The 20,714-nt window shown below is 43.4% G+C and overlaps 2 protein-coding genes across 4 annotated transcripts in view; both read left to right on the forward strand.

The window, feature by feature from the left end:
- Positions 1-9,252, forward strand: part of LOC121621933 (heparan sulfate glucosamine 3-O-sulfotransferase 5) — an 88,119-nt gene extending 78,867 nt beyond the window's left edge. For all 3 annotated transcript variants that reach the window (XM_041958671.1, XM_041958669.1, XM_041958670.1), the window contains exons 3-4: positions 6,637-6,778; positions 7,317-9,252. In XM_041958671.1, coding sequence (XP_041814605.1) covers positions 6,672-6,778; positions 7,317-8,247 — 1,038 coding nt within the window. In that variant the 5' untranslated portion in view covers positions 6,637-6,671 and the 3' untranslated portion in view covers positions 8,248-9,252. The remainder of the gene's footprint in view (positions 1-6,636; positions 6,779-7,316) is intronic.
- A 1,711-nt stretch (positions 9,253-10,963) lies between these two features.
- Positions 10,964-20,714, forward strand: LOC121621687 (histone deacetylase 2). Its single transcript, XM_041958248.1, has 14 exons — positions 10,964-11,123; positions 13,274-13,386; positions 13,504-13,621; positions 14,034-14,108; positions 15,500-15,638; positions 15,816-15,957; positions 16,211-16,303; positions 16,406-16,514; positions 16,606-16,746; positions 17,940-18,048; positions 18,371-18,501; positions 19,519-19,674; positions 19,782-19,839; positions 20,307-20,714. Exons 1-14 carry the CDS (start codon positions 11,069-11,071, stop codon positions 20,335-20,337), a joined length of 1,470 nt encoding a protein of 489 aa, XP_041814182.1. The 5' UTR covers positions 10,964-11,068; the 3' UTR covers positions 20,338-20,714.

Here is a 20,714-nt window from a genome sequence, read left to right on the forward strand (position 1 = left end):
CCGGCTCGCTTGGAACCATTTTGTTTTGGCTTTCTATTGGCATGAGTTGTGGATAGTACCTGGTATCTGGCACTTTTTTTTTTTTTTTTTTTTTGGCTAAGCCAGTCCTCAAAGATGGAGCTGAAGGTCACTGATTGGCCAGAGAGAATAATCGTTAGAATCTCCATCAGCGGCACGTGGGACATAAGATAAGATAAGATAAGATAAGATAAGATATACCTTTATTGTCCCTGTGGGGGAAATATTTCCTGGACTCTGTCTAGCTGCATTTTATCCTCCAGTGTCCCATTGAAGATGTCACAGTAGTTCACATAGCGTCGCTATGATGATCAGATAACAATGCCGCCTATGTTGAGAATGAAACAGAGAAAAGAACCAAGTACCAAGCCGAGCTGAGCCGCACTGTGCAGTGGAAGTGAGGCTGTAGAGACAATCGTTCCCATTCACACCTTCAGGCAATTTACAGTTCCCTGTTAAGCGACCCTGCATGTGTTTGGACTATGGGAGGAAGTCAGAGTACCTGGAGAAAACCCACACAGGCACAGGGAGAACACATCAACTCCACACAGAAAGGCCCCAGGTGACTGGCAGGCTACAACCCAGAACCTAGAACCCAGAACCCAGAACCTCCTTGCTGTGAGAACAGCTGCACCACCGTGCTGCCTGATTTTGCTGAGCAATTTGATCTCATGTCCTTCATAGTGCCAAGTTAAGCATAAAGCTGTTCCTTTCAATATTGTGGGTGTTATGACCACTGCAGCCTCTGGAGTATCCGAGTTTAAAGCTTTTACCATTACTGAGTCACTAATCATGGTTGTGACAGATACTGAGCAAAGATCACATGCCTTGTTTTTTGCCACTGAATTGTTTTTACTGGGACCAGTACAGATAACGCTGGTCAGTCTGTCCATCTGAAGATATGTTGATGGCTGCAGGCCAGATTAGCATGAAATTTCATTGTTTCTCAATTTTTTGTCTAGCGCCACCATCAGGTCAATGCGTGTCCAGGACGAGGTGTCTTAAAGAAAGTTAGCTGTGAGTTCCCGCGCCCCGAAGAATGAACCCTTGTATGTTTGGCCCAATTTAAACTTTCCAAAAGAAAAATGAAACTCAAATGGGCAGATTTTCACTGAGCACATACCTTTTCCATTTTTGAACACTCCACTGGGATGAAAAAACAAGAAAAAAAGCACCACAGGTTAAAGCGAGCCTGTGCGTGTTTGTATTCAGGGTATAATAAACATTGCAGCCTTTTCTTTGCTTCTAGTCTCTCCTTGGCAGATAAGCTCAATGGCTGAACACAGCTTATTGCACCTGTGAAACTGTAAACTAGACTCCGTCGTAGCTCTCTTGCAAATCCCCCACACTCCTGTCCGCTCCCCCTGCAGCCTTTAAAACTGTATTTTTACCAGAAACATTTTCTCCACACAGTGAGAAACTTTTCAAGTGCTATTTGATTTTTCTGATCAGACACCCTGTGCCTGTCTGCTGCATGGAGAATTTCCCCCAAGATTGTTACTGACAGCGCTCTTTAATCTAAACCATCTCCAGACAAATTTCGCTTCCCTTCCTTAGGATATCTGGGCCCACTGCATCATGCCGAGCGCTTCTGAAAACGACTGTCACCATCCTGTCTGCTGTTTCCCGTCGATGCTGCTACCCATTGTTCGATCAAAACGTTCCTGTCTTGGAGCCCCACAAGGAGAAAACAGTGGATTTTTTTTTAGGTCACGCTGCTGGAAAATCTGCCTTATAGGCAAGATAAATAAGTTCTACACTCTCCTTTCAGGAGTGATCTCACCTGGCAGGGGCAGAGGTGTCTTTTTAGAAGTGAGCGGCAGGAGAAATTTTACTGGCGCTGTAGATTAGAATGATCCTGTCAAGCGTTTTTTTCTCCTCCAAAGTCTTCGATTCTCTCTAACTGTATCGTGCACTTGAATATACACAAACTTAGCCAGATATCCAGAGCCACTGGAACTTCTCTTAGCTCCTTGAACAAAAGTTGAGGCTTGGCTCACTGCATAGTTAATGAAAATAACAGTCTCATAATTGATAATTCTCTGCAGGCCTCCTCTTGTGCATATGGCCTGGCACAGCTGTTCTGGTTGCAGCTCCTTGACAGGGCGAACCATTAATTTCTATGTACGCTTATAAATAAGTCATAAAGGATGTGCAGCAAGTGGTACTCTATTCATTAGTACAGCCGAGTAGTTTCTGTTGAGAGCTAGTATGAATCTCTGCATTTAATGGAAGTCAATGGAAGATCTGTCGGTTTCCATGAAGGATTTCCATTTTGTGAGTGTGACTGTTTAATCTTCAAAACAGGAAACAACAGAAGCTTTTGTTAAGCCCCTCCGTCGAACAGCGTCTGTCCGATCGCAGGTTACGTTTCACTTCCATATTGAATCCGTATTCTGTACAAGGAAAGGAAGGGTCACTACATAATGTATGAGATGTTTATGAAGAAATGCCTCTACCAAATAAAAGAACACCAAAATATCCGTGCCTCCGTCGCCCAAACTCCCAGGAGCAGCCTGTCCATTCACCACGACGCTAGCCGAGGCCTCTCAGGTGTGGCACCGCTTCGCGTTCACGGTGAACCCAGACCTCCTTTGAAGTTTTCTCGATTCCGTAGTGCCCAGCCTGTGTTGCATCATTACACAGCTATCATAGAGTTATCATAACATCATGTATGGAGCCATTGAATTAAGACCCTTTTACAAGGTCCCGGTTTTCATACAAGTCAGATGCAGACGTTAAAAGCCTTGGTGGAGTTTTTTTGGCCAACTCCTGGAGCATGTTAATTAGTGTGCTAGCTACAGCGGTCTTTCAGCAGCAGATGTCATTTCAGCTGCAGAATTGACTGCTGTCGGCCAAAAATGAGACGCCTTCTTTTGTGTACCTGTCTGAAATCAAGGAGCCACAGTTAACTACAGTTTTACATAATCCTGCAAACTGCGTACATACTGTGCTAGAGTGGAAAACCTGACAGACGTAGCAACAGGGGGACGTATGCCATGTTGCTGTAATGCATTTCTGACTTTTAAATAACATTTACATCAACAGCGAATTTTTTCTGAAGGCGCTGATATTTCTTTCTTGGTACATAATTGCAGAGAAGTGCCTGAAAACCAAAAAAAAAAAATGTGGTTGCCTTGTGTTAGCCACAGTCTGCTGCTCAAGGTAATTAATCCCAACTTGGTTGAATATAGTGCTACACTGTTAATGCGGGCTGATTTTAACCCTCACATGGCCCAGTCTACCATCACACCACTGTACTGTTACCTGGTGATGTGGTTAATGTGTCATCTCTTCCATCCATACCGTATGAGGTGAAGTGTCAATTATGGGATTATGGTAAATGCCAGGAAGTGATGGAAGAGTAAAACAAGTCGAGAATAGTCTGTCAAATATAATCTGTTTTCTTGATTTGCCTGAAACAAATGACATGCACTGATTATTAAAGGTGAGTTACTTTATAACAACATGGCTGGATTATATGGTGCGTTGTGCTGCTACAAAATACTGAACAACAGAATTCATAGCCCCCACTTGTATGAGAGATACTGGCTGTAATGAAAAACATTTCTTGTCTAAATGGGACTCCACAAACATCGGGCTGCCCTCTGGCTAACTGCCTTTATTCTTCTGCTTTGTCAGACTGATGAAACTGCAATTGCTCTGCTGTTCTCCCTTCGGAAGTCACCACAAGGCAATATGAGTGAAATGTTTTCCAGTCACACTGGGGTCAAAAGCTCTCTCTGCTTGTTTAAGAGATGCTCTGGAGGATCTGCTCTATTGGTAATGGTAGGCAGTTTGAAAGGCTGGATTAGAGTTCAGCTGGCCCTTTTGTAATAGTGCTTTGACTTCTGTATGGATCCGTTATTCCATAATGTGATTTACCCAGCCACACTGTGGAGGGGAAGACTGCAGATGCAGGACGGGCCCAGCTATCGATCCGCAGAAAACTTTCTTTAATTACAGTCAGTTAGACATTTCTGTGCTCCGTCCGTTTGAAAGGAATTAGCGCCATCTCTTGGAGGAATGAATTTTTTCATTTCCTTTGAAAGTCAGAAAAGCAATAAGCATCAACATTATATGACTAGTCATACACTTGTTTTTAATGGTGGAATGTAACTGAGTACATTTACTCAAGTACTCTACATAAGTACAAATCTGAGGCACTTTACTTGTCTTTTCATGAACTTCTTTCTGCTACTCCACTACATGTCACAGGCAAACACTGAACTTTTTACTCCACATTTATTTGACAGCTTAAGTTACTACCTACTTTACAGATTGATATTTTACATACACAACATGAAGAATTATAAAAAATGATGTTTTGTTACAAATTAAACTACCCAACAGTATGTACAAGTGATGATTAGTCCATTAATCAGTTAGTCAATTGACAGAAAATTGATCGTGTCACTTTGGCCTGTGGGTAATTGTGACGCAATTTCTCACTAGTTTCAGAATCTTTACAAAACAAAAGATCCATTTGTGCCCACAGCTGCTTTGGTGGAAGAAATACAAGAAAATCAAGCCATTTGGCTGAAAAGTTTTTCTTATCAAGCTATATTTAGTCTTTGGTCACATGAGACCACCGTTTTCACCAGTGTGATAGAAACTGCCCTAGAATCAGCAGTAAATGTGTAGGAATGTTGATTGTTTTCAGTACACACATGCGTTGGGCTCCCATTTATAGATTCCATGTAAATAATAGTAGCACAGAACTATTGATCATAATGTTGTGCAAAAACACTTTTCTGGCCATTATTCAACTCCATAACTCAAGAGCAGAAAGCAGATTGTGAGCATGTTTCACATTTGGTCAGATGCTGAACTGATGACACTAATCTTGAAACTGAGCTGGTTGTAAAGCTCTTCTGTGCTGTCGGGTTGAACATGTGTGTGAAGCGTCCACTGTTTAAGTTTGTAGCTTCTTTGCAGCAGCATCCATGTTTGAAGCATTGTAGTCGACCACAGGCTCATTGGTTCTGCACACATTGATCTTCAGGTGATTGTTGTTGCACCATGTGATGAAGCTCTCTATCAGTCCTCTGGACTCCTCTGGAAAAACAGTCTCTAAGTGAAGGCAGCATGTTTCTACCTGAACATTATTGACTGGAGTCATGTATATCAATATAGTGCTAACTTCAATTTCACCAAAAAAGACACTTAATACATTTTATTAAATCCCTTCAAAGTCTTCACTATATGTATTATAAGATAAGATAAGACTTTATTCATCCCCAGCCAGGGAATTTGGCTTTATTTGATTATATGAGTCTGGACAGACATGTATATAAATGCCACTTGACTGGTTGGTGGAGGCATACAACTGTGAGGTGATACTTCTAGTTGTCCATAAATTGAAATGCATATTTTATATGTCGTTATATCTTGTTATATCTTTTTTCCTCTATTGATCTTGTGATTTTGACTCAATAGATCAATTGATTCCCACCCCTCTTGTTAGCATGGTGTCCAGCAGCTGCATGCAGCTATTCTTAATTAAAAACCTCAAGCAAACCCACTGTGTACCACCTGGCCAGCATGTCAAGGTAGTGGAGCATTTAGGAGCTAAGAAGCTAGTTGGCAAAGACCAAAACTTGGTTAGACGGAGGTTAAATAGTGGACTTGCTTGTGTCAGAATGCTAATGTTGCTCCATGTCTGCTGGATGTGGAAATGGGAAACTGTCATTACAAAGTTTTCCAAAATTGTGTTTATAGTATGTTTTAGTCCCACCGACTGACCAAAAAAAGCTGTAAACACAACATGTGCTATATTCTTGCCTTACAAAGTTGTTGTGCTGAATGTGTCAGCAAACATGGACTCATCCAGTGGCAACATTAGCATTCACCTGGAGTCGTGTTTCTGGCCAACGTGACAAACAAAGGGTCACTCACGTTTCCCCTCATCACCGCCAACGCCTGCCAGTCTTTAGCTGCCGAATTCTCCACCATATTCACCAGGACTTGCCAGCTTTGGTGTGTGCCTGTTGTTACCCGGCAGGTACTGTACAGTGGGTTTATCGAAGCTTTTTGCAGAAAGCACCTGCCTGCTGCTGCTTGAAACAAGATGGATGAAAATGATGACCTGAAGCCAAACAATGAAGTTACAGGCAGTAAAACCAAAACTACCTACAGCTAAAGCTCCAGGAGAACTTCAGAACTGAGTGGTAATTCTCTGTGGGTTTGTCCCCTCAGTGACCCCTTTCAGAATACACATTTAATCCAGTCTTAATGTAGAAATATTGATTAGTACAGCAATAACTTCCAGCTGGCACATACAGAGTCGGACTATCGACAGCTGTCAGTTTTTTTCAGATCAAAAGGCTATACTGTGGCCATACTTCATACTACACATTTCCATCTCAAAGCTGGGCCCTCACAGCATGCCTGCACCGTAGATCCAATCTGATTCTTCAGCTGGCGGAAATAAAGGAATAAATGTAACAAAGTGGTGGTCGGTGGGTGAAATTTGTCTCTAATGGCACTGCAGAACTTTTCAGGCGCATGTAAGTGTGGCTTAATCACTTGTAAGACTTGATTGAGTGTGTGTTAATAAACATTAGGCTGTCTCTCTTCCCCTGGTGATTAGTGGTTTATGTGCTCTGCTCTCTGCAGGCTGAAGACACAGTCCTGAAGATTGATGGAGGGCCATGCTATTCAAACAGCAGGCATTGCTGAGACAGAAGCTCTTCGTTCTGGGCAGCCTCGCTATCGGAAGTGTCCTCTATCTCGTGGCCAGGGTTGGGACCTTGGATAGGTAAGTCACCGCTGTCGTGATACATTACTTCTATTCAAAGTAATGTGGCTTGCAATGTAACGTAGCGTACTGTCACATGCTGCTAATCAGGAATTGTTAGATTCCCTGTGTTTATACAACCCTGAACACAGCAGGACAGTGTTGGGTGTGATGGCAGATTAAAAGGGCAACCGTGTGAAAACAATCTACAGACAACTTTTCTTCATCAGATGATTTTTTTTGCAGCGTACAAAAATGAAAAGATGTGTTTTTGTGCAAACGCATAAATAAATAAATAAAATGCCATGCCGTCAGGCTGCGTTTCTGGCATGGACATTAACAGCCTAGCTTTTGAGGCCAACAGGCAGAGCACCCCCTGCAGAATCTCACATTCAACACCATTTACAAGGCAAAAAACGCTTTCTGAATATTTAGAAAGGAATCTTTGTACTCTTGTAGCATAACCTGCCAAAGAGTTCATTTGAAATGAGATTAAGAATTCTTTTCATGAATAAGTTATAATAGTGTTGAGATTGAGGCTGGCTTTTTTCTCTTTCAGGCTACAGCCCATCTGCCCAATTGAGAGCAGACTGCCCCCTCCTGAGCCAGAGCAAATCCCTCTCCGTACTCTGCAGTTTAAGCGTGGCCTGCTCCATGAACTGCGCAAGGGCAATGCCACCAAAGAGCAAATCCGCCTGCACAACCTGGTCCAGCAGCTGCCTCGGGCCATCATCATCGGGGTGCGCAAAGGGGGCACCCGCGCCCTGCTGGAGATGCTCAACCTGCATCCGGCAGTGGTCAAGGCCTCGCAGGAGATCCACTTCTTTGACAATGACCAAAACTATGCCCGGGGCATCGACTGGTACAGAGAGAAAATGCCCTTCTCCTTCCCTCATCAGATTACCATTGAGAAGAGCCCTGCCTACTTCATCACAGAGGAGGTCCCCGAACGCATCTTCAAGATGAATTCCTCGATCAAGCTGCTGATCATCGTCCGCGAGCCCACCACCAGAGCTGTGTCCGACTACACGCAAGTGCTGGAGGGCAAGGAGCGCAAAAACAAGACCTACCACAAGTTTGAGAAGCTGGCCATCGACTCCAACACCTGCGAGGTGAACACGAAGTACAAAGCGGTGCGGACCAGCATCTACACCAAACACTTGGAGCGCTGGCTGAAGTACTTTCCCGTGGAGCAGTTCCACATCGTGGACGGGGACCGCCTCATCACAGACCCGCTGCCGGAGCTGCAGCTCGTCGAGCGTTTCCTCAACCTCCCCTCGAGGATCAGTCAGTACAACCTGTACTTCAATGCCACCAGGGGATTTTACTGTCTGCGATTTAACATTGTCTTCAACAAGTGCCTGGCAGGCAGCAAAGGCCGCATCCATCCAGAGGTGGACCCATCAGTGGTGACTAAACTGCAGAAGTTCTTTCACCCCTTCAATCAGAAGTTTTACCAGATCACTGGTAGGACATTCCACTGGCCATGATCAGCTTTGAACTCCTTCAATGAGATTCCTTGGATTTTTTTAAATGCCAAGTGACAAGATCTCAAAAGATATTAATAGCACTTTGATTGAATTTAATACGAGAATGACAGTGTGACCAAATATAAAAGGAACTTGATGTAAGTTTGTTTTTACCCGTGCGGAAATAAAACAAAATAGTTTGATGGTTTGACGAAACGATTCAGTTCAAAACGCTTCATCCTGCAAATTCATTCACCTGTCTGTCACTGTTCCCCACCAAGAGAAAAAAGCCAGTGCTGAGCTGTGTGATTAACTGAAGAGATTATTTTTGTTGCTCTTTAAAAGACTATCAAACACCGACATTCATGCTGTTAAGATAAGCTTTAAGTGTGATGCTTTTCTCATGATAAAACACCTTAAAAGATGATATTTGATCTAAATTGTTCATTTGTTCCCCATCATGTTGTTTATTTGCCCAACGTTGCATGTGCAATCGAGATGCCATTATAACATCCTAGACTCTGTATTAGTTGTCTTCTGTTGTCAGTTCATATTGTTTTTCAGCACATTTTGTTCTTAATTCACGCTGTGATGAATCCATTAGAAGGTGACCCCTTTCAATTCTCCACACCACACCCAGTCTGAAGATCAGAACCGGCTCATCACGATAGGATCTAGTGTTTCAAGCTTGACTCAAACCATTTACAAAAAGCATTTACGACTCAAGCTTGTGTTTTTAATGTAAGTACGTTGTTTCCTCCCCCCCACCAGCTTTTTCATTGGTTTGCGAAATATCTGGCAGAAAAACCATAGTGGAAAAAAAAAGTTGTCCTCTGATGATTCTTGTCAAACCGATTGTTTATGATGATTAACAAAATTTGTCTGTTTCTGTGCAAATATTCATTCTGTATCATAAGTGTGTTGTTAAAAAAGGTGGAATTAAAAGAACATGTAAACATTTGTCAGCAGATTTATTGTTTCCTTCTCTTTTGCCACTGAAATGAATAGTAACTGCATTTTGGGTCAGATGAGAAGCCTGATGCCAGTCTGGAAGTGGTTAGCCTAGTGTAGCATGGAGACTGGAAGCAGGGGGAAACATCTTGTCTGGCTCTGTGCAAACATCACTTCTGAAGCTCACTAATTAACATGTCCTGTCGTCTTTGTTTATTTCAACAGAAACAGAAGTGTAAAAATTACAGCTGTGGTGGTGTTTCATGCAGTGAATGTTTCTCTGCTGGATGTAGTGACAGCGGAGAGCTTCCCAAACTCTAGTTGTGACAGCTGGGTTGCCAGGTTTGACACCATCATCCCTGTACGAGTACTGAAGTTTACTTACTGTTTCCATTTTATGCACCCTTATTCTTCAGAGGGAAATATTGTGCCCATTACTCCACTGCATTTAGCTTTAGTTACTAGTTACTTATCAGATTATCATTTTACATACCCTTCCTGTCCACTGAAACCATACATCTCCAACATGCTGAACATTTCATCTTGAAATATATACACTTGCAAACATATCAAATATATTTGGTTAGAATAAGTCGGTATTATTTGGAATTAAAATACTTCATCATGGACCCACATCCTTCTTCATCCTTGTGTTCCTTGATGGGTTGAGAAAGTTTTCTTACTTGTTGAGATAAATAAACTATTTTAAACCCCCCAAGGCTGTTTTACTGAGCTGATGAAAAGTTGACTTTTTAGAGATGTGTGGTTAATTCATGCAGCAGTAATATTGATCCAAAAACATCTTAACGGCTACGATAGTAAAACACTGACAGAGACCATTTTACTGCACAGAGCTCTATACTTAAAGCTGTCCTCACTGATCACATCTAGTATCCTGCGTCGTAGCTGCAGATGCTACACAAGAGTGCTTGGACTGGACCTGGACAGAGCCAGGCTAGCTGTTTCCCCGTGCCTCCAGTCTTTATGCTAAACTAGACTACCTGCATGCACTGTACTGAATGCACAGACATGAGAGTGCTGTCAATCTTCTCATCTGACGATTCTGAAAAGTCAAGTAAAGAAAAAATATATAAACACTGCACAAAGACTGGGAGAAGCTGGCTGTCAGTGGGGGCTCAGGGTTTATCTTTACCTTGATGCCTCCTAGCAGGTTAACCTGGTCCTGGTCCTGCATCAGGTCCATGAGCAACACTCTGCCTGCTTTGGAGTGACCCCTGACCTCTGACCTCAAAGAAAGGAAAAGGAATCAAGTGAGGAGCCAATGAAAAACATGCCTGGCTCATGAGGCAGGTCACATTCACACACTTGCAAGAAGACTCAGCGGTGTTTGGCTGAAACAGACACAGTGTTCACAGTTTCACTTGTGGATTATGTGCAGAGCAGAATAAGGCAAAGATGCTACTGACACCTAGTGTTGCCTCAGAGCAGTAAATGAAGTGTAGTGGAGCCGTGCCTTGGTGTGGATGGAGCCACTTGGACAGTGGTATGAAATCCTCTGTACACAAACCCTGACAAGTGTGTTTTGACACTTTGCCTCTGAAAACACTTCATACTTGATGCAGTCTGACTGGCAGCTCCTGGTGTGTTTCCCTTCAGAATCCCTTCATCATGCGTGGAAATGTCCTGACCTGTGGTAAAAAGTCACTTTTTGTGCAGCAGCAGTGTAAATATCCGTCCTGCTCTCTGCTCTCTGCTGTCTGGGGCCCGGGGCCCCTCTCTAACCCCACTGGCCGCCCCGCCCCTGCGCACTCGCGCCTCCCATTCAGCAGCGCTCCGCTCCATCGTGTGTTCCTCTCTGTTGATGTCGCCTCTCCTAATCTCTATCTGCTAAGGCGAATTCAAACAAACTTTCGGAAAAAGTGCTCCAAACATGGCTTACACGACCGCGGGTGGGACTAAGAAGAAGGTCTGCTACTACTATGACGGTACGGGACATCCTGAGTGTCTGAATGGGGAGCATCTGGCAGGCTAACGCTAGCCGTTTAGCTAGCTTGTTTAGCTGGTGCTCCTGGTGAATGTGCGCTGTTTAACCCAAGCTAGCTAACCAGCCTGCTGCTAACGTTACACCGCTTCAATGGCCTCCGTGCTGCTAACTAGTGTCGCCCTGCCTGTTAACTGGTTCTTAAAGCTAATCTTTTATGCACCTTATGTAAAGCGAGCGATAGTGTAAAAAATGATATATGATGAGGATAAATGAATGTTTAAGATGGTATAATTAGCTACATGTGAAAGTACTTGACTCTGTAATGTCAACACTCATTATCATCATTGTTTGAGCCATAATTGCGGCCGTGGGCCAGGCTTTGTGGACGGAGTTATTCATTATTGGACCTGGAAGAAAAACTGAAAATGATGACAAAGTTTAACTTCTAGAGTCAAAGTTACATTTTTGAAGGCACAAAGCGAAATGAGCAACTATTTCACGGTCACTGTGCTCAGGCCTAACGTTACTCAGTGGACTGAGTGTTCACGCCTCTGTGGGTCCAGATGAGCAGCATTTCACAGGAGAGGAAACAGTCCTGACCCACAAAGTGCACCCGTGCCCCCCCCCCCAGAGGAATCACTGAGTTTTATACTCAGCACTTAAGGTCATTCAGGACATAATTAGTCATTGTATCTGCTGAGCCGGCTTTCCTATTAATTTACAATGGAAGGTTGCCAAAAAGTGCCACTTCATGGCCTGGCTTGCTGTTTTTAGCTTTTGAATGCAGTTCTTTATACACATCAATATTGACCAAACTCTCTGCGATCATGAAAACGCGTGTGATGGATTTATAGAGTTGAAAATCCTAACCTCGTGTTTAGTCACTGAAAACTGGAGTGCTCAGGCATTAGCACTGATCAGAAAACAACCGTTCCCAAATACCAGATTCCCAGAGCAGGAAGGCACATCAGCAGGAACTGTGGTCGTAGTGTGTGTCTGTACACTGCATGTGTCTGTACACTGCATGTGTCAGTACACTGCATGTGTCAGTACGCTGCATGTGTCTGTACACTGCATGTGTCTGTACACTGCATGTGTCAGTACGCTGCATGTGTCTGTACACTGCATGTGTCAGTACGCTGCATGTGTCTGTACACTGCATGTGTCTGTAAACTGCATGTGTCTGTAAACTGCATGTGTCTGTACACTGCATGTATCTGTACACTGCATGTGTCTGTACACTGCATGTGTCTGTAAACTGCATGTGTCTGTACACTGCATGTATCTGTACACTGCGTGTGTCTGTATGCTGCATGCGTCTGTTCACTGCGTGTGTCTGTACGCTGCGTGTGTCTGTACGCTGCATGTGTCTGTACGCTGCATGCGTCTGTACGCTGCATGTGTCTGTACGCTGCATGTGTCTGTACGCTGCATGCGTCTGTACGCTGCATGTGTCTCTACACTGCATGCGTCTGTACAGCATGCTTGTATTGACAGTTCGTGAAATATTATAAGAGGACCTATAACAGTGATCCATAACAACATTTTAAGACCAAGCACAAACAATTATTAATAGTCATGATGACAAACAACCACTATGATAATAATGGTTACAATAGTTTTATTGACAAAAGTAATCATATGTAACTACCAACACCATGACATAAAAGAAGAAGAAAGAGGAAAAATAAAATATAAAATAAAACTATAACACAAAATCAAGGATGACACACATTTTTGAGGATTTATGTCTCCAGCGGGCGTAGTGGGCTGTAAAACATGATGCATCTTGAAGTTGTGTTGCTTTGGATAGGTGTATCTACTTGCGCTTCGTGTTGTTCCACTTGCTTTTATGGCTGCTTTCTTTAGCATGTATTTGTTATTAATGAGCCAATTTCAGGCCATCAGAGTGCTCATTAGCAACGGGGCTCATTAGCATCAGGATATATATTAATGCAACAGCAGTATTGTTATATTAAGTGAGATAGCATCAGGGAATTTTTAATTATTTTCTTCTCGTACAGTTACAGTCTTAGTGATCAATGTTTCCACATCCTCAATACGCCGCGAGTAGATTTTTGTCTGTATCAGTAAGCCCACAACATGACACATACATATGTGATCTTTAACTGGTTTTCACTCCCTCTGCAGGTGACATAGGAAATTATTACTATGGACAAGGGCATCCCATGAAACCCCATCGAATCCGGATGACTCACAACCTGCTTCTGAACTATGGGCTGTACAGGAAAATGGAGATCTATGTATGGTTCTGACCGCTGCATTATTTAATAACATCCTTTATTGTATGTTAATAAAACATGAATGTAGCCGCAGTCTTTCACCTAGTTTTAATCCAGCTGCTTCGATTTGTGTCTCAGAGACCACACAAAGCCACAGCAGAGGAGATGACAAAATATCACAGTGATGACTACATCAAGTTCCTCCGGTCCATACGGCCAGACAACATGTCCGAGTTCAGCAAGCAGATGCAGCGCTGTAAGTAGTGTGCAGGCTCGTTGTACAGGGTTCTCAATGGGGCTGCGAGTAACACTTATTGTCATTATCAAATCATTTGTTGATTTTTTCTTAGTTGATTGTGATCGTCCCAGAGCTGAAGATCTTCAGAATGTCTTGTTTTGTGTGACAAATACTCCTAAATATATTCAGTTTACAATGAAAGATAAACAGAGAGCAGCAGCACGTCCTCACACACAGGAAGAAGTGAATCTTTGTAATGTTTTGCTTGATAAATGATTTCAGTAATTGTTGGATTAGCAAAATCACATTGCACGTTTGCTTTGTGGTGAATAATCAGACCAGCAGGAAAAAGGATAAATGACTCAACCAGTGGTTTTATGGAGGGGTGTGTGAGTACAGCAACTAAACAATCACTGTTTTCATCCTGCAGTCAATGTTGGAGAGGACTGTCCCGTGTTCGATGGATTGTTTGAGTTCTGCCAGCTCTCTGCTGGTGGCTCTGCTGGTAAGTTAGAAGAAAGAAAATTGCTCAACTTCATCATGTGGAAATTATATAACTAAATGTTAAGCACACACAAAGATAGTGATTTTCCACCCCTGGCTGAATGGCTTGAAGGGGGTGATGTCAGTTAATCTGTCTGACCCTCCAACTCTTTGGTCAGTCAAGCTTTCTGTGCAGATGTTTGTGTTCAGGATGGGTACCCACTGGATAAGAGGCATGGTACATTCATGTTTAACAGGTCACCTGACCATCACAGGGCTGACACACACATGCAGAAAAGCACATTCGCACTCACATTTCGAGCAATTTCCAGGCACCAGTTCACCTGACCTGCATGTGTTTGGACTGTGGGAGAGTGGAACACATAGAACTCCTACTCCATTACATCGTGTGCACACACAAGATGTCAGAGCCGTCACCATGCCAGACATACTGTTGTTGTTGTTGTTGTTGTGTGTATGTGTGTGTGTGATTACAATGCTTTTATAAACAAATTTCTGTATAAACTAGTAAAACTGCAAACAGAATCATTTCTGATATTTAACGTTAAAGCCTCTAAAATCTGTTTCATATCCAATCCAAAGTTTTTCTGTCTAACATTAAATATTCATGACTATACAAACAGATCAGAGTTACAGCTCCTGCTTCATCAGGACTGTGTGGGTGTGATTCCCTCAGTTTGATTGACAGCCTTGCAATATTAGCAAATTGCCTGACAACTGCCATCAGACTGTGATTCAGATGAATCCTGATTGGTGCGTGGAGGTACATTTTTCCAACCTGCCAACTCCTGCCAACTCCAAGCTAATGAGAAGAGCACAGACAGGAATGTGTCAGTGAAATGAACCACTTGTAACTTTGGAAAGCAGCGTTCAGCCGAACTCTTGCTCTGAGTGATGGGGTCCGTCATCGCTCATAGTAAGAGGCTGGTTGTGAGAAAAGTTTTACAGGGCCTTTCATGAAGGAAGCATTATTGATTGGCTTGCTGGCTGCCATGACTTCTTTTGGAGCAATAGTTTGATGTGATGACACTTACTGTTGCGAAAGGAAGTCAGTCTTCACTGAACTACCTGCCAGTTTCAGTGGTCAGAAGAATTTAGCTTTGAAAAGTTTGTAAACTGGTACAATGGATTCAAGCCAACAAGTTTTTGAAGCCCCACATTTGTGCATTTGTGACTTTAACCAGCAGTGTGTTAGAACCAGAGGAGAATGCATGACATCAGGCCACTTGTCAGCCATAAAGTACACTAATCATTTTTTAAGTCCTGTTGGGAAATGAGTAAAGCACTGGCCCTATTAGATTTGTCATGACGGTGATTAAGTATCAATCATGTACATATTTATTAAAGACTGTCAAATGTCACTAAGCCAAACGTGTTTTCTATTGTGCACAGCTGGCTCAGTGAAATTAAACCGACAGCAGACCGACATCGCCGTGAACTGGGCCGGAGGACTTCACCATGCAAAGAAGTCTGAAGCCTCTGGATTCTGCTACGTTAATGACATCGTGCTGGCCATCTTGGAGCTGCTCAAGTGAGTTTCACCAACAGCTTGAGAAATTTTCATTTGACATAACGTCCATCTGCATGTATGAAAGTGCAGTGAATGAAAGCAAGCGCAATAAGGTTCCTCGTCAGAGCAGAAGTGAAGCTGCAGAGCTGTGATGATGTTTGGATTTAGCCCCGCTCTGCCTGTGTGCCTTTCTCCCAGGTACCACCAGAGGGTGCTGTACATAGACATTGACATCCACCATGGGGACGGAGTGGAGGAGGCCTTCTACACCACAGACAGGGTCATGACGGTGTCCTTCCATAAATACGGGGAGTACTTCCCTGGAACCGGAGACCTCAGGGTGAGCCCCTGCCTTTGTCCTCACTCAGGTTTTAAAACAATGTAGAGTGTTTGCATGAAAACTGGTAGATGGGAATGAAATGGCACAACGGAGGAGACATGCTTGTTCTACTTTTTCTGTGTATGTTCGAAAGCACACAAGTCTTGTGAGCAGCTCGCAGCTAACGTTTCCTCTCTCTCGCTTGGTGAATATTCAGGGAATGACTTGATGGATCTCTTTCTGTCGTCTACTCATTGTCTCTCTCTGTATTTAGGATATTGGAGCAGGAAAAGGCAAATATTACGCCGTCAACTTCCCCCTGCGTGACGGAATTGATGATGAGTCATACGAGCAAATCTTCAAGCCTGTGAGTACGGCACTGGAATCATGATCAGGGTCAGGATGTTTGTGAAGATCCACGAGATCTGATCTCACAGTGTTAGAACTGTTATCTGCTGTGGCCCTGCAGGTGATGGCTAAGGTGATGGAGATGTACCAGCCCAGTGCTGTGGTCCTTCAGTGCGGTGCAGACTCTCTGTCAGGAGACCGCCTCGGCTGCTTTAACCTCACCATCCGCGGTACAGACACACACACAGGATGCTAAATGAGCGATGAGCGGGAGTCACAGCCCATGCTGGAAGTGTGACATCGTGCCTCTTGTTTTTCCAGGCCATGCCAAGTGTGTGGAGTACATGAAGTCCTTCAACCTCCCGCTGCTCATGCTGGGCGGAGGAGGATACACCATCCGCAACGTGGCCCGCTGCTGGACCTACGAGACCGCCGTGGCTCTGGACACAGACATCCCCGATGGTTTGTCTAAATATGGACGGGTGTGAAGGATGTGTTCTGATAAGTAATAGAGGATAGTCCTGGACAGTCCTGAAGTGTTCAACACTTCATTTTCAGTTTATTTCATTATATGAGAAGGTCAGGAAGCCAAAGAATAAAGCAAAATCTTAAATCTAAAGACTATCAAAGATGATAAGAAAATTTAGGCAGTGAATATGTTTCCTGTCCCATAATTCAGTTTGTTACCCCACAAAAATATCTTTTAATCCCTCTTTTCTATCATTAGAAGCATATTCTGAGCTGTTGTGGCTACCACTGCAGTGGCACAAATTCCATACACACATATTTCATGGGATCTAAAACAATAGTGTTTAGATATCTTACTGTATCTGTTACCTGCAGATAATCCTTTAGCCCACCACCTCTATAAGACAGCCACGCTGCTGATGCACTCTGATGTCATCTTGCTTTTGAAATGTGTGCATTAACGTGAGTTAAATTTTTACTTGAAGTGCACTCAGTGCTGGCACTTTAAGTGCAAGTCAATGTACGAATCAATTCTAAAAAAAACCTGTAAAAATGGTTATTAATGTTTCATATTGGATCAACCTCACCCTCACTCTGTTGAGAGAAGCACAGAGCATGTGTAGATCTGATGCAACATATAGTTGACTCCTTTGTGGAATGAAATGAGTTCTCATTTAACGCTGAGCATCAGCTCAGAACTGAAACACTGAAACTAGAAACCGTAAAAAGCCTGAATGTCTGCGGCGCCTCTCTTTCTTGATCTCCCTCCGTTTTCGTTGGGGGGTATGAGAGGTGGAGGTGATGGGGTATCAGGGGCTGCTTGCTTCACCTCTGCGAAGGGACAGCCTGATTGCTACCTTTCCTTCGGGCAGCTGAGTCAGCAGACCGTCTGTTCCACTGAGTGTGTGTAACATAAAGAGAGGGGATGTAATCACAGCCTGTCGAACGGGCCAGCAGTTCTCTTAATGGAATTTCAGGACATTAACTGACCTCCCCACTCATTCCAACCCGTCCCTCCCTCACCGAGGATCAGCGTAGGTTAGAAAGCCTCACTAAATCACTGCTTTTTCATTCCAAACGACTGGTAATTTGACAGTTTGTTATATCTGCTGTGTATAAATCTCTTGCGGGCGTGTTCATCTCGGCTCGGTTTGCTCGCTCCTCTCAATGATGTTTCTTTTTTGCAGAGCTGCCATACAATGACTACTTTGAGTACTTTGGGCCTGACTTCAAGCTGCACATCAGCCCCTCCAACATGACCAACCAGAACACGCAGGAGTACATGGACAAGATCAAGTAGGTGTCGTCATTTTACCGTTTCCACTGTTTCTTAGCACAGCTGCGGTGGATGATGATGATTATTATCATTACAGATGATAATACAGACATGTTCTGATTGAAATCACGAGTATTAAATGCAGGCTTTTCTGGTCAGTTATGCTCTGAGAGGCCTGTTGTTATCAGATTTTTTTTCCGGCACGATCATGATGTTCAAACATTAAAATATTTTATTAATGTTTATTAATGTTCCTGTGTCTGTGTAACAGTTTACATGGTAGCTCTTCATACGGCTCCAGAGGTGGCTCAATACACTGTGTCTGTGTATGTGACTGTTCAGGCAGCGTCTGTTCGAGAACCTGCGGATGCTGCCTCACGCTCCTGGAGTGCAGATGCAGGCCATCCCAGAGGACGCTGTCCCAGACGACACCGTGGACGAGGACACAGAGGATCCTGACAAACGCCTGTCCAGTAAGGCCGCAGTTCATTTTCACACACTGTCCCATGTCCAGACAGGAGTGGGTTAACAGACGTGTGTTTATTTCCTGTCACGTTCAGCTTTGTCACAGTCACGTGTTTGTGTTCTTACTCTTGAAGTGCTTTCTTGATTTTCTAACGTTGAATCGGCTGCTGTTTGCATGACATTGTGACTGATCTGACTTTACAGAAATGGTGTTCCTGTCAGTGAGCTGCTGTGCCGTCACTCGCCCTATGTTTAAGTAGAAACAACAACGATAAAAATAAGAGTGACCGTATCCATGAACATGAGCTTTTTCTTACAACTAAGGCTCAAAATGTCTCATCAGCATGCTTCTTATATCCTGACCTTCCACTCTGTCCATTCACACACACATTTACTATATGTTGAATAGTTGTGGAGGCAGAAAACTCAAAACTATTTCAAATGTGATAAAACTTTGGTTAGCCGTTCCAGTAGAGTTTTTCTCTAGCGCCACAATGAGGTTCACATTTTTGATCTTGAGTGAACATTTGGCAGTTTTATTTTTAGTACTAGTTAGCAAATGTTAGCAGCTAACACACTAATCTAAGACGGTGAACATGGTAAACCTGCTCAGCATCAGCATGTTAGAGTCTAGCTCAAAGCCCTGCAGAGCGGCAGCAGCATGGCCGTAGACTCTGCATCGTGCTTCCGTACAAACTGTCTTCAACATGGAAACTGCAGTGCCGCTGATATGCCGACTGATGGCATTTCTGATGGCTGAAAGTAACAATGCATGTCATGCCAAGGCGAGACAACTATCCAAACTAATGAAGCATGCCCACTGTTTCACCTGGCGACTGAATTTCCAACAACACAGCTGTCAGACGACAGTTACCTGGAGGATGGTAGACGATCTTATAATCCAGCAGCGGTGACAGCAGTCGTGTTCCTTTCAGATCTTTCAGAAGTCTCAAGACACAATCAGTGTCTGTCTCTGGGTTTTCCACCTGTTGTGTCATTAATCAGAGTGTGTTGTGTGATTGCAGTCCGGGCCACAGATAAGAGGATAGCCTGCGATGAAGAGTTCTCGGACTCTGAGGATGAGGGGGAGGGAGGCAGGAAAAACGTGGCCAATCACAAGAAGGGTGCAAAAAGGCCCAGAGTCGACGAGGACAAGAAGGAAGGAGAGGAGAAGAAAACTGGTGGGTGCTGTCCAAATGGACACCAAGGAATTCTCCCACAGTGCTGAGAAAGGACTGCTGTTTATTTTGTTTCTATCAATGATTTTTTTGTCTCTATCCTGTTGTAGAGATAAAAGAGGAAGAGAAAACAAAGGACAGCAGTGCAGAGAAGACTGACTCAAAAAGGTGAGAAGCCTCTCTATCAATGTTTGTCCTTAAAATGGTCTTTTGTATCTCCGTATTTACTCACTTTCTCTTTGGGCTCAGTTCACTGGGTCTGAATGCTGTTTTCAGGTCAGTTAAGGTCTGTGTCCAGACCTGACTGGCAGTGCTTTTACATGCACTTGTGCTATTGGAAGTTACTCCAGCACAGGAATCATGCGGAAACTCACACTACATGAAGTGCAGTGCTCAATGCGTCAGTCACTGCTCAGTATGTCCTAAGCTTTTTTGTGACCACCAGACATGATTGATTGCAGAATGACTTTCTGCCAGCCGCTTGAATAAGCACTGTTAGCATTTGTATTTCAAATGTTTATTTGTCCAGCTAAATTATGGCTGTTTCTACATATGCCTCACAACCCACTGCACCTTTTCACGTGGACCCCAGAATAAGTGTCCAGCTGAAATCAACTCTTGTTTTTGTCTGGCAGTGTGAAGACCGAGCAGACCAGCAGTGCCTGAATTGTTCTTCTCATCCTCACACACACACACCACCTGACGGTGCTGTCCTCCCTCAAGGATCTAGCTCTTCACTGAATCCCAGCCAGAAGCATTATATTTATTATGACTCCATTTTTCTACTTGTAAATCTCTTGTGAATCGTAAGCATCTTATTGTGCAGTGTGTCAGTGGATTTCTTCAGTCCACCACTTGAATTTGCCATATTATGTCCTTTGATACCCTCTGAACCATTTTGTTCCTATGTGCTTGATCTTCTGAAGGAAACCTGGACTTTCTTGTTTTTAGGAAACTGTGGGTAAACCTGTAGACAAACTTATAATGATTTCATGTTTAAATTTTAATATTTTGCCTTTGTCAATAAAACTTTTTTTATACTA

The sequence above is a fragment of the Chelmon rostratus genome, chromosome 18 (assembly GCF_017976325.1).
Source record: "Chelmon rostratus isolate fCheRos1 chromosome 18, fCheRos1.pri, whole genome shotgun sequence".
Classification (NCBI taxonomy): Eukaryota; Metazoa; Chordata; class Actinopteri; order Chaetodontiformes; family Chaetodontidae; genus Chelmon; species Chelmon rostratus.